The 14,346-nt window shown below is 38.2% G+C and overlaps 1 protein-coding gene across 1 annotated transcript in view; it reads right to left on the reverse strand.

Annotated features, from left to right (window-relative positions):
* Positions 1–14,346, reverse strand: part of b4galt2 (UDP-Gal:betaGlcNAc beta 1,4- galactosyltransferase, polypeptide 2) — a 142,618-nt gene that overhangs the window by 69,921 nt on the left and 58,351 nt on the right. Inside the window, exons 3-4 of the mRNA XM_034887810.1 lie at positions 5,474–5,592; positions 4,463–4,579 (exon numbers count right to left, since the gene is read on the reverse strand). Of these exons, the coding sequence (XP_034743701.1) occupies positions 4,463–4,579; positions 5,474–5,592 (236 nt within the window). The remainder of the gene's footprint in view (positions 1–4,462; positions 4,580–5,473; positions 5,593–14,346) is intronic.

A 14,346-nucleotide genomic window follows, 5' to 3' on the forward strand; every position in this document is an offset into this window, starting at 1 on the left:
CACCGCCACAGGAACCCTCACCGATGTGGTAAAACCGCATATCTGCCATGTCTTCCTCAAGTTTAACTGGAACCTCCAACTCTCAAGTAAGTCTGTTTATCTCTGCCATTTGTTTTTCACAAAGAAGCAGGCTGGTTTAGTGTTAACGTTTAATTAAGGCCTAAACTGTGCTGTTAGCAGAGGTTAGCATTGTTCTCTTAATTCAGCACACATCAGCTAACTTGTGGCTAATTGTAGCTAAGTATCCCGGCGGGGATGTCAATCTATCTTCTATACTCTAGTATGCTCAATTTTGTTTAGTAAGACTTTAAACATTGTCCAAAAGTGACAATCATCACTTTTCAATACGTAATCATGCCATTCTAACCAGCTCTCTTCACCAGCTCCTGTTAGTAACTCCAGTGCAGTATACTGAGCAGCTGGATATTGTCTGTAAAATGGCCCGGCCACCAGCCAGTTTAATAACATGATTGGAGGATAATGGGAGGAGCTGGGGTCAGTGGGAGATTTGTCTCACATCTTTGGTTGTGCTTTTTTTTTTTTTTTTTATCTCCAGAGGGCTTTTCTTTCCATAATATGACTGTTGTGACTCTAAGGACATGACAGTCATTATCTGTTAGCAAGGATGAGACTTGAAGGGAGAAATTATTGAGACTTCCACTCAATTAACACTTGAGCAAACACGATAGAAAAGTGCTCTCTGCCGTCCTCTTGGGAAGTGGCGCCAGGTGTAAAGGGGTAATCGCCCATCAGGACTTCTTGTCATCAAAATCCCTCCTCTGATGCTTTGATTTGACTCCTCTCAATCTCCATGTGTCCTGCCTTGGCTGCACAATTAATCTGATTATCAAAGTATCAAGATCGCAATATGGAATAGTGCACTATCCATATTGCAGGGGCACAATATTTGTTAAAGGCAAAATACCAAACTAATGGGCACCCAGATAGCTCAGTTATAGAGGTGTTTAGTCCTTGACGCAGCGGACCCGGGTTCAACTCCATCCTGTGGCCCTTTGCTTCATGTCATTCCCCCTCTCTCTCCCCTTCATGTCTTTATCTGTCCTGTCAAAAATAAAGGCTGAAAATACTCCAAAAATAATCTAAAAAAACACCAAAATGTTAAACCATTGTGAATGTAGATTTGTGGTGCTGAAGAGACGTCTCAGCCTACAAATCGTATCTTAAAGACTAAAATAAAGAAATTGTTGTTTTGTACAGATCCTTGCAAAAAAACACATTATAATCACTTTACTTTCTATTATCTTAATAATGTTCACTGGAAATTTGAATAATTATACAAAAATGATCATTACCTCCAATATTGCAAATCATATTACAATGGCAATGTCAGTCAAAACAATCACAATTAGATATTTTCCTAATATTGTGCAGCCCTAGTCCTGACTGACCTCTCTGCAGGAAATCCAGATAGGTTTGAGGATTTAATTGCACAAACCTCAATAAAAGCAAAGATAATTGGATATTTTTTACCACATGGCCCTTCTAAAAATACAACTGAGTATGATCAGCTGTCAACATAATTAGCAAAAAAACGCCACTGGTGGACATCTTCGGATAAGTTATAAAACGAACTAACTATTCAGATTAATCAGCAGGAAGCATATGTTTAGAGCTTAATTCTAATATAAATCCTGGGTATAAAGGAGCAGCAGCAGTGCTCAGGTTTGGAGCTAATATCAGTATGACACAATGATAATATTGATAAGCAGCTGCTAATTGAAAAATGTATAACCTCAAGATGTCCTTACTTACCAATTAGTATGACATTTAAATTTCAAGCAAACCCCTCCCCCAAATTTTTTTTCCCCTTAAGCAGTTGCTTATGCACTTTTTAGAAACAGTTTGTAAGACTTGTAAAGAGGGCCCCTCTCAGCAGGCATCTTTACATGTAGTATCTATAAAGTATGTATGCGTGTGTATATATATATATATATATATATATATATATATATATATATATATATATATATATATATATATATATCTGTATATGTATATTATGTATATTTACAATGTATGTATATAGTAGTTATATATACATTATATAGTAGTTGAATGAACTCCACTACACAATGCAAGAGTTATATATCTGGTTTTAAGAATCTCAACAAGTTCAAATGCATTTAAAAATACACAGTAAGTAATTTCCACTTCAAACACAGCCCTCTGTGAACCTCTAAATCAAGGAGTGGAGTACACTTTGAGCCAGGCAGTGGATCAGTATCTGTTTGAAGTGCGGGTGAAAGAGTTGAAGATGTAACAGCAGCTCTGCTGACGTCGCTGTCGACTGTAAAATCAGATTACCTGGTGGTGTGACATTTGTGGGTAGAACAAATAGAACACAAGCTGGGACTGAGGATTTAACCTCCTGTGCCAAAAGTGTGCACTGCAAACCAGTCCTTGCCTATCTGGAAGAGGGACAAGATCACTAAGAGAATTGTCTTACATAGTTCCTCCAAACTACCATGATTTATATCAGTATTTTAACATGAGAAGTGAAAGTGTCTTGCAAAATCAGTAATATATTTAAAAAAATCGGTTTGTATGTTATGATGTATGTGTTTAGTGTGTTCATTAGTTTTATTATTATAGTTTATGGATTGGTATTTTTATCTGTTTTAATGTTATTTTCCCCATGGAAAACACTTGTTATTCTGCTTTGAAACGTCCTAAATAAACAAAGTTATAATATGCTATCATTTTTTCCACTTTTGTAGAAACATCCGTGGATCAGATTGATCAGTGAAAGAATGAAATGCAACACCAGTCATTAATCAGATTAAAACTAGATGGCATGTATGAGTCCTCTGAGTGAGCCAAACTGCCTCGAGATGAAACGCAAGATAAACTGAGAGTATATACAGTCTTGTAACAGTGACGGAAATTTCATTGAGAGATGAGCCAAGCCCATTGTTAAGAAAATGAAACAAAAGGGAAGGGGAAATTAAAAAATGCTCCTAATGTTGTGCGTGTGTGTGTGTGTGTGTGTGTGTGTGTCCGAGTGAGAGTGTAAAAACGAGGGAGTAAGACACTGGAACATTGCCACATCAAAAGCAGAGCACAGTAGGGCAGGCGGAACCAAAGGTCTGTTTCACAGGGGGAGTGATTTAGGCGTTGAGCGAGGCCCACAGGGTAGAAAAAGGTCAGAAAGAAGACCTCATTACCCATAATGTGGAAGAAGAAGTCGTCTCATCCAACACAGTGTGAAAGACTGACACACAATCTCACAACATTGCTTAGAAAATCAAGCTCCTTGTGCTTTGGCTGGACTGAGTGCAGTGAAAGTAAATGAGTTGCTGATTTTTGCTGCAGATGTGTTTTTTCTTATCAGAAAACAGTCAATGAAGACTAGTCTGTAATGAGACAAGAGGAAGGGCAGCCTTACGGGGATTAAGCATCTGCAAAGTGATTTGCAGTGGTGGAAAAACGTACTCCTTTGCGTAAGTAAAAGTACTAGTACCACAGGGTAAACATATGCAGAAAGATCCTCACATTTTAGAAACTAAAAATGTGAGTTGTGTCAATTGACTAAGTGTTTAATTAGCTAATTAATTCAGCTGCAATTAGGAAGTACTTATTATTGGGTAGTTTATAACCTGCATGTGTTTTGTGTGCATACATCTTAATTTGTAAAGTAACTGTTAACTAAAGCGGTCTACTAAGTTAAAGTTTTAGAAGTAGAAAGTAGCGTGAAAAGAAAAGACTCAAGGAAAGTACAAGTACCACAAATTTGCACAAGAACTTGAATACATGTAAAATACTCCAATAGTTACATTCCATCACTGGTGACTTGTTCTCAATTTCTACAGCCAGTAATAGACTGTATTAATGTCGCATTCATGTCATACCAGAGTTAACGTAATTATGAGGTTCACACTTGTGAATATACTTAATAATACACTTACATCCTGCATCACTACTTGGTATCCAGGCTGCACCGCGGACAACAGGCAGGCGCTACAGAGCACTCTATGCCCGCACCAGTAAACTAATGAATAGTTTTCATCCACATGCGTTTGCACTGATGAACACACTCCACGTCCCATGCCCCCCACCGTCCCAACCTGTGTGCTAGTGTTAACACAATAGTCACTGCAAACTATTTTTATGGATACAAGTGCAATTTACATATCGTGTGTAAATATCTATTTATTCAACTTATTTTATGTATGGTGGTAGCTGTGGGCATCTCAGGTTTGTTCCAAACAATGTCTCGTTGTATCTGTATACAATGACAACTAAAGTGTCTTATCTTATCTCAAAAGTCGTAATTACACTTGTTTGCCCACTTGTCTTTTGATGAGAACTGTTAGGGCTTGAACAGAAGTTTGTGTGTTTGTTGTTTTCTTCTTTTACCAACCAAAAAGGACAACATTTGAAAAAGTACCTCTTCGACCTACGCCATTGGGCTGATGAAGGTGCCGGTGTTACTTTACGGTACCTGGTTGATGGTGTAGATGCCGTAGTCAATCTTCTGCCGTCTGAGGATAGGGTGGAGGTAGTGGAGCCAGTACTTAAGGTGGTTTTCTCTGTGACGGAAAGGGATGATGATGGCTACCTATGTGTAAATAACGGACAGTTTGAGTTGGTAATTTGTTTAACATTTCCACATTAAATCAATGCGAGTAAAGACAAGTATAATAACTATCTGAACCTTTTCTGTTGACATGGACAAAGTATGACAGTCTTTCTCTACAACATCTCCAAAGAATGTTAAATAATTATAACAGTTCCTTTCTACGATGAACTGTTCTGCACCAGAAAATAATTTCTGTAGAAAACTCCCCTTGGTTAATGTCACAGTGTACATGAAATTGCTTCTCATTCATTATGAATAAAGTAGCTTAAGAAAGAAGCACTCAAAGGCATTGCAGATGTGACACCGATTTTGGGCTGTCCTCCACTTTGGTGCTTTAAGAGAATCTTTCTCAGCTGTCCAAACAGTCCAAGGTTGAACTGTAATTTACCGTGTAAATTCATAGTAATTTTGCACTCAAGACTGACAGCAATGGGACCTTGGCTGGGACCTTAGTAAAATATTAGGTAAAGGATAAAAACTTACTGTAAAACACATAAATAGACTAATACAAATGGTACCACACTTACTGTGAAAAAGATCACTATTCTGTACAGACCCCTGGTTTGCCCCATATAAAGTTAATCCAATACTGAGAAAAAAAACATGAAAGAGAAACATATGGAATTCGCATTTCTTCCAAGAAAACGGAAAATTAGATAAAAATTAAAATGAAAAAGTGACTTAGTAGATCAAACTTGTGAGACAGTAAGTTAACAATTAAACCTTACTTACTATCTTACAATTTCATTATTTGGACTTATCAACTGTATTTAAATGTTAATTATGAACGACTTCTTGTTGTTTTGATTTCTTATACTGGAAGAAATGTGCTTCCATGATAAAATGTGTGAATACACAGACAGAGAGACAGACCTTCCATCTAGGCCGACAGTCAGGAGGCGTGTAGCGGCCTCCGTTTGTCACGTTTGGGTTTTCTTTCTGCACTCGTTCCATCGTCATCTGGGAGCTGAACTCGATCAACAAACGCCCCACTGAAAAAACAGGGAAAGAGGGAAGAGTTAGTAAGATGAAGAGGATAACAGAGTAGAGAGAGGATGAAGTGGACAGAAAAAACAGATAAGATAGAAAGCATGAGAGGGAATGAAGGAGAGAGGGATGTACTATAGGGAGTGAGGGACAGAGGAGAGTGGTTTTAGCTTCAAAGCAATACTGCACTTGTATCAAAAGCAATGTGTGCAGAAATAATGGTTTCAAGGGATTTGCTCAGCATAATTCAGTATTTAATAAGATGCACAAGCTTTGGAAAACACATATTCCTACCAAATAAACAAAGACTTTGAAGTCAGTCAGTGTAAACACAACACGAAAGGTAATTACGTTGCTCAGTGATGAAGCCACACCATATGTTATATCCCTACAAATCTATCCATCATTCCTTGAGTACTGACAGATCAAATGCAATCTACTCGTGTGTATTTGTGTGCAGGAGATTGCGGGTTCAAACTAATTTAAAAAGAATGGTTGGCTTCAAATCTCTGGACCCGCACAATAAATACAGCCCCTTTAGGGAGCCGGGATCATTAAAATATACGAGCATGCTTTTCTTTTGGGGCTCCAACCAGAGTCCTGCAACCATAACCCTCATTTTAACAAACCAGACTTTGTGCTCTCCTTCTGGGGCAAAATGCAGAAAGCCACTCATTAGTGCATGTTTTTCTTCAATGTCAGTGTCAGAAAGAAAACTCATTAGTTAATTTACTAGGACAAAAACATATTACATGGGGTTTGTCACTAAAAATCTATAAATTTAAACATTGGATCAAGGATGTACCTTTTACATACTGTACTGTAGCCATCAAGCAGTGGGATAATAATGTATTACTGTAATATAATAATATTAGATAAGCATGAAATATATAGTGTGTGTGTGTGTGCGCGCACACATACTTGGGTTTGTAATTGCACTACTATCAACCTACTATACATTTATCACTTCTTCCTCCACCAGCATTAGCTCAAACCCGCAGACCACGCACGCACACACACACACGCACCCCCCCACACACACGTATTATTCATGTCATCTGTGCCTGAGTAAAACAAGATGATGTCAGTGTTTATTTTAAGAAGGTTCCTCTACTCACGTCACTGGACTATTTGGACTGAACCACTTCTTAAGACATAACACAGTATCATCACAGCCAGAATACACATTATTTTATTATTGATCAAAAGTAAAGAAAAAAAATATGTCTTTTTGTGACACATGCAACGTGTATGAGTACACAGTATAAGCCAATATCGGTACATGACCTAATAATCCACTTAACAGTGACGTATCAGCTTTGTGTTGAAAGGTCTCCTCCAATCAACACTGTACAGGTGAGGAGCATGATCGATGCCAACAAGGTTCCATGTTCATAACATACCTCTGTATCGTACCCACAAGAGCCAAATGGAAATATTCCCAACAGCCTTCTGCCCTGACCACTTCGGCCGTCACCCTCCATCCTCTCCACTCTCGCACTAAACACTCATGTTTCTTATTCCCTCTTCCACTCTCACACTAATGAGATGGTAAGTGTAACATGGTGTTTTCATCACGTCTCACAATACTGTTACTTATCTTTTACACAGCAAAGAAAAGACAAGATAACAGAAAAAAACAAACACAAAAATATGCTATTTTTTAGATCATCAGTTGTGTTGATTTAATTTTTTGAAACTAAAATTATTTAAGTAATTAATGTTATTACCTTTGAGTACCTGCGTAAAAGTGCACAAAGCTTTTTCTCTAAAGGTCATATACTAAATACATTTTAAATTCAAACCAATAACTTACTTTAGAGACCTACTGTATATCATGTGTTATTTAGGACATATATTAAATCTAGTACAAGGCAATGAAAGCATTGCTTGTGTGTTTTAAGTGCACTGTGTCTCTGCTGAAGAAAGATAGATAGATAGATAGACTTTACTAATCCCAAATTGGGAAATTACTCTGTTACAGCAGCAAGTTACAAGTAACCAAGGACATACACACATACTTCCTCACACACATAATGAAAATACAAGAAATATACTAGAAAAAAATTAGATGAACAAATAAGATAAAATAATTTAAGATAGCAAATTAAAATGCCAGAACTATTGAAAATATACTTGATAAAATGAACATCTATATACACAAGTGTAGAAGAAAATGTACAACCTACATACATAGTTATATATACATATACATGTATATATATATATATATATATATATATATATACAGTACAAAAAAATAAAACATGTGTAATATTAAATATAAAGTAACCATTGTGCAAGTTTTATGGAATGTGGCAGGAATGATTTTTTTGTAGCGACCCATGTGACATCAAAGCTGTCAGAGCCTCTTAGAGAGAGTACTCCTTTGGTGGACCAGTGCGGGTGGAGAGGGTGGTCTGGGTTTTTCATGATAGATAACATTTTGTTCAGTGATCTCTCCAGCACAGCTTCAAATGTCTCCTGTTTGCCGCCAACAACGGAGCCAGCCTTCCTGATCAGTTTGTCCAGTCGGTTTGTGTCGCTGGCTCCGATGCTGCTGCCCCAGCAGATGGCGGAGGAGAACAGAGCGCTGGCCACAGCAGACTGGTAGAACATCTACAACATTCTGCTGCACATGGTAAAGGATCTCAGCTTCCTCAGGAAATAGAGTCTGCTCAACCCTTTCCTGTAAAAAGCAGAGCCTTTGAATTTCCTGATCAGCCTCTTGTTGATGTTGACACCCAGGTATCTGTACTCTTCAACCATGTTCACATCTCCTCCCAGGATGCAAAGGGGCTGCGGAGCCATTCCCTTCATCCTGAAGTCAATCACATTCTCTCTGGTCTTATCCACGTTCAGCAGCAGGTGATTCCTACCAGTCTACTCCACAAAGTTGATGAGATTCCAGACTATTTTATCACTGTTTGTTCAGTCAGTAGCTGTGTAGTATACACTGGGTTTCCTGGAATCACAGTGATGTATGTAGTGTTGGAATAAAGACTATTGAGGGATAAAAACTAGTCTTTCAGAGAAGTCTCAATCTAATTAATTATGCAGCAACATGGCTGCACTAAAGTTTAACATGTGACCCAAATGTGAATCGTCAAACTGATAACCATGCAAGGTTAGAGGCACACAATCTGTGGAGTACAAAAACATTTAGCATTGGTTGAAGCATTTGAGTGCTTTGTTTATCTTACATTTACTATTTTAACTAACTCCTCCAAGAACCAACCATTTTAAAGGAATAGTTCAACATGTAGGGGAATATGCTCGTTCATGTTCTTGCTAAGAGTGAAGATTAAATGACTTATACCTCTCTCATGTCTGTGTATAGTATGGAGCTAAAGCCAGGGGATATGCTTACAGTAGCACAACAACTGGGAGCTGGGGGAACGGGCTAACCCAGCACTGTCCAGAGTTTAAATATATCTTACAGTACCAGCACACAAATCATGTTTGTTAATGCTGTACACAAACAGAAATTTAGAAACAACTAGTTGGGATTTTACAGGAAGTTACATGCTTTTTTATGTGCATTTTCTTTGGTAAAAATCAGCCGGATGCAGTGACTAGGTGGATAAAAAACTGTTGTCTGTTTGCTATTTATTTCCCTTTGCTTCCTGTGTTTATGCTAAGCTAAGCCTTCTGAATCCGGCTCTGTATTTTTGGGGAAAACAAGAAAGTCCTTTCAATTTCCTCAGCTTTTGCCAAGACATACTGTAAGTGCATTTCCCCAAATAAAAATACTAAACTTTACTTTAAATGTTGTTTACTTAATGTTTGTCTTTTGCCTTTGTCACCAACACACCTTGTCAATACAGTGCTGTTGGGCAGCCGGCCAAGAAATATATATGGGATAGAAGCAGGATTTTGTTGAGGGTTAAAAAAAGTTCCAACCAAATGACAAAAACTCATGAGTTGCACAGGAAATGATGTGATTTACTCTCTGCTCACTGCTGAATTGGTGGAGCTCCACTAACATGCATGTTGTTTTGATTTAAAAAGATGGAGACAGGTAGAAGGCAGAGAGCTTCCAAATAGTCCAGTGACGTGAGGAGAGGAACCTTCTTAAAATAAACACTGACATCATCCTGTTTTACTCAGGCACAGATGACATGAATAATACGTGTGTGTGTGTGTGTGTGTGTGTGTGTGTGTGTGTATTGTAAAGACAGACAGGGATGAAATGTCCATGTAAATAAAGGGAGAATGGGGTTTGAGCTAATGTTGGTGGAGGAAGAAGTGATAAATGTATAGTAGGTTGATAGAAGTGAAATAACAAACCCAAGTATGTGCACACAGACACACACACACACACACACACTCACACAATATATCTCATGTTTATCTATGTGTTGATATTACAGTAAAACACTATTATCCCACTGCTTGATGGCTCTATCTGGGACACCTAGGTAGTAGATACATAAATGCTTTGTTTGCAAATATACACTATACACAGGCACACACCAAATTCCCCCCACTGAGCTATTAGGTTAGTAGCACATGTACCGTCACTATACACTGAGAGCAGACCTGAGGCAGTAAGCACTGTGAACACACACACACAACACACACAAAAAACAAAGATTGTAGTACTCTTTGCTTCTTTTTCTTTCTTTCTTCTCCCAGTTTGTCTGATTGTTCTGACCTTCTCACCGCATAATTCGTTTATCAAAGCTGAAAGATCACTAAAATATTTAACATTTACACCTCTCCCTCTTTTCCTATTACACTCTTGCTCCACTCTGTTTCCCGGTAAGAGAGACTTGACCCAAAAATAAGTAGGGCCAGGACCAAAATATATTCAGTCTAATCGATTTTGGGTCCGGCCCCGCAGATGATCTGCGTCCTGTGTGTCAATCATTGCAGAAGAAAACTGTTTTTTTTAGGTTAGACGGAGAGTGTGATCTGGGAAGTGTACATTAACTATTTTAGTTTAATGCTGTTGTCACTGTTGGTTGTTGAATAGGGACACTTCCTGTACTACTTAAAGGGGACCCAACTGCACACGTAAAAAAAAGTTGTTATATAGCGTTTTATGGCTCCAGAGGGAGCTGTGTGAAAAGAAAAATCTCTGCCTGAGGCAAATGGCTGAAGGCTACATTAGCTGCTACTAGCATAACGCCCACAAATTTCAGACCAAATGCCTGATGGTCAAGGCACCAAGCTTTGACAAAAAATATGCATTGAATAAAAAAAAAGTATCTATGGTTCTTTCGCATGAAATGTCATACTTTTTGCCTGTCAATCGTGAGTCCACAATGTAACAGAAGTGCAATACTATATTGGTGAAGTGCATTTTAAAGAGTAACTACTTTCACATTGATTAGCAAATACATTTTATGAGACATCAAGTTTACAGTTTGCCTGCCGAGGGTTTAAAATTCTAGCTAAAGTCTACCCATTAGGCTACATTTTTTACTGTATGCACAGTAACTGAATGCTAAATCAACACCAACAAAACACCTTACTACACATTTTCTTGGGATAAAAATCTAAATAAAAAGAGAAAAAACAACTTTCTTTTTTATCTGTGAACATAACACCATGAATTGCAGAGTCCCTGGTCATGCCATCTGACCACATAAACTACACAACAGGCTGCTTGTTAATCAGCAGTCCTGTTCTGAGACTTTTTGTTACTTAAGTGATAACTGAAGAAGTGCCAGGGTCAGATTTCACAGAGTTTATAATTGAGTTTGTTTTTTGGCTTCAGGATGAGGGGAGAAATGAGAAATGGGGAAAATGAATGGAAGGAAAAAAAAACTAGAGAAAAGAAAGTGAAAGGAGAGATTGTTCCTCTCTTCCTACCTCCCATCGACAGGCTCTGACAATAGACTTTCAGCTCTTTGAATCTCATTAGGCCAGCCACTCTCCCTTTCTCTCCCTTTCAATCATTTACAAGTGCTTCTACCAACTGGGCAATGTAATTGCTATTCTTTCAAAAAAGGAGAGAAAGAGAGTAAAACAGAAGAAGCTAGAGGAAGAAAATGAGATTTGATGGGGAAAAAAGTATGTGAGAGACACAAAGAAAGGGAAAAGGAAAGTCTTAAAATCAAGCAACTATGTGTCCAATGCATTTTTTCTTTCCCTTATTCAATATCTTATACTTTGTGTATCTGCTCTTGATCTACTCATGTTGTCATCCTCCTCTTCTCTTGTCAAGAGTCCTCATTATGGATATATCCTCTGAAAGCACAGAAGTGTTTCTGCATCTGGCTTTGTGTGTTCATGTGAATTTACTAGATCAGAGGATTAAGGGTATCTAGGAATCTCGTGCCACGCAAAAATCTAGTCATCTGTTTGTGTAACACCCAGTGTTTGTGCGTGTGTGTGTGTGTGTGTGTGTGTGTGTGTGTGTGTGTGTGTGTGTGTGTGTGTGTGTAAAAATATAAGGTTAACGGTGGTGTGTTCACAGTAGGGCTACACAATTTCTTTCATCAAAATATTAGCATAAAAGCAAAGGCCACAATCTCCCTGGAATTTGATCTGTTCCCTTGTTCAGACACGCATATAGTATTTTTTATTTTCAGGTGTAATGTACGACAGCCAACGTGTGTGTACACAAATAAGCCTTAATGAGGAAATTTCATTAATAAGTGTGAATTGGATGTTTCGCAGTGGGATTCAAACCCGGATCTCCCACATCAAAGGCATGTGTTATATCCACTGCGCCATCACCACACTCAATGTGGTGTTAGGCCAAAAATGAGTTCTCTAAAAGAGACGCTGCAACAACAATCATCATTTTCTCTTAAACTTGTCAAACCACTATGGCAAACAGTTCAATGTCTGTTACAATCTTATTCTATTTCTATCCCACATAAAAGTACTGGTTCTGGAGAAAGTGCTGAAGAGTACTTTTATCAGCATATACTGAAGTACTAGTCCATGTTCTATTGAATACCAGTGTTGTGGATTATTACCCAAACACGCAAGGATAAAAGCACTTAATGGCTCCCATCCATGTGCACAGTATGTTCATCAATGTGGTTTTGATCTGAGACTGAAGAGGTTGGAAGTAGGGGGTCCATCCAGGGGGATGTTGTAATAACAACATCCTAACCTGGCATGGGAAACAGGGTGTGTGAAAGGGCGACAGAGACTGCGGGAGAAAGACTTAAGGAAGGAAAGAAAGAGCATGAAAGAAGGGAGGGCGGTCAACACCCCTTACTTCCTCTGCAGTACTGTTACTGTAACTGTCAGGTTATTAATTTTGAATTCACATCGATGTTACACATGCTACACATGCTACACAGGCAGAAATAGAGATTAAACTGTGACGACATGTCTCGTCAGGGGGAAAGTTTTCTCACTAAATAAGTACACCAAAGCAGATCAGCAGTCTTCGTGTCTGGCTTCAACCTTCAAGTTAGCATAGTAACTACTTCCTTGTTCACTGCGGTGGAGTTTCTGGTGGCTATGGAGAATCCTGGAAGTGAAGCGCCGTGGATGTACAGTAGAGTATACTAGTTATAACCAGTTGTGAGTATATAGTACATATAAAAAATATATAATCATCATGGCACTTATGTCACAATACAATGTTACTGCAATGTTAAACGTATTGCCAATACAAATGATATATTGCAATTTATCACCTTTGTTTCCAACTTCAACTTAAATCCCAAAAGGAAACTTTGTATCTTTCACGCAGAAGGTCACGGTCAGGAAGATTGATTAGCAGAAAACTTTGTCAATCATAGGAAAGAGCAACAAAAAAAAGTGTGTAGTTTTTAATCACATGGACTGTTGTTAAATTGCCAATTATGCAAAATGAATCCTTGATTATCATATCAACGCGGTTGTGGCTGCTGTCCCTAGATAACTTTGAAATAATCTATTCAAAGTAATCTAGGGACAGCAGCCACAACCGCGTTGTTTACTGGCTCTACCGACCATGCCAACGTGTGTGTATTTCCCTAGATGACGTTTTCGGCCAGGTTTGGACTGTTCTCCCATTACATGATATCAAATCTGCATGACTGGCTGTGGATATGACACTAGCATGCCAGCACAGCTACAGGTCTCTCTACCACTGTCCAGCTGGCACACTTGTGTGGTAGTTGGCACATGTTAGCACGCACACACGCACGCACACACACACACACACGCACGCAGAATTACAGTATAGACTCATTTTTTCATGATTCCAGAAAATAACACAGCAAATAATTATTATTGGTCTAGAACTGAGTCAAAGTCACATTTCAGTAGTTAAAAAGTAGCATTCTTGACATGTGTCAGACAGACACAAAAATACTAAACAGTCCATTATAAAGTCATTAAACATCACGCTAATATGAGACAATGTCAGATTTGTTAGCTGCTAACCTTGTCCGGCATGAAGCCTTTTGCTAAATAATATTTATGGTTTGTTTGGTTGTTTGTTTTGTATGTGTAAGCACATTGTGAGCAACTATGCTCCAAAGGAAAATTCCTCGTATGTGTCTTAATACCTGGTCCATAAAGCTGATTCTGATTCTGATTCTGATTCTGAAATGAAATGTCAATTACGTGATGGCTAAAATGTTCCGACTGATCACAAATAAAATTGAGTTATAACACACAACACAGTGAAAGTCAGTGCGCACAATGCTAGATTGCTAACAGCTACATCTAACATTTGTATAGTCTTGGCTGTTTGTGTGTAAATACATCTCCAACCCATATTTAATACAAGTTTTGGAGAATTTGTCTACACACATATATATATATATATATATATATATATATATATATATATATAT

The sequence above is a fragment of the Etheostoma cragini genome, chromosome 12, assembly GCF_013103735.1.
Source record: "Etheostoma cragini isolate CJK2018 chromosome 12, CSU_Ecrag_1.0, whole genome shotgun sequence".
Taxonomy (NCBI): domain Eukaryota; kingdom Metazoa; phylum Chordata; class Actinopteri; order Perciformes; family Percidae; genus Etheostoma; species Etheostoma cragini.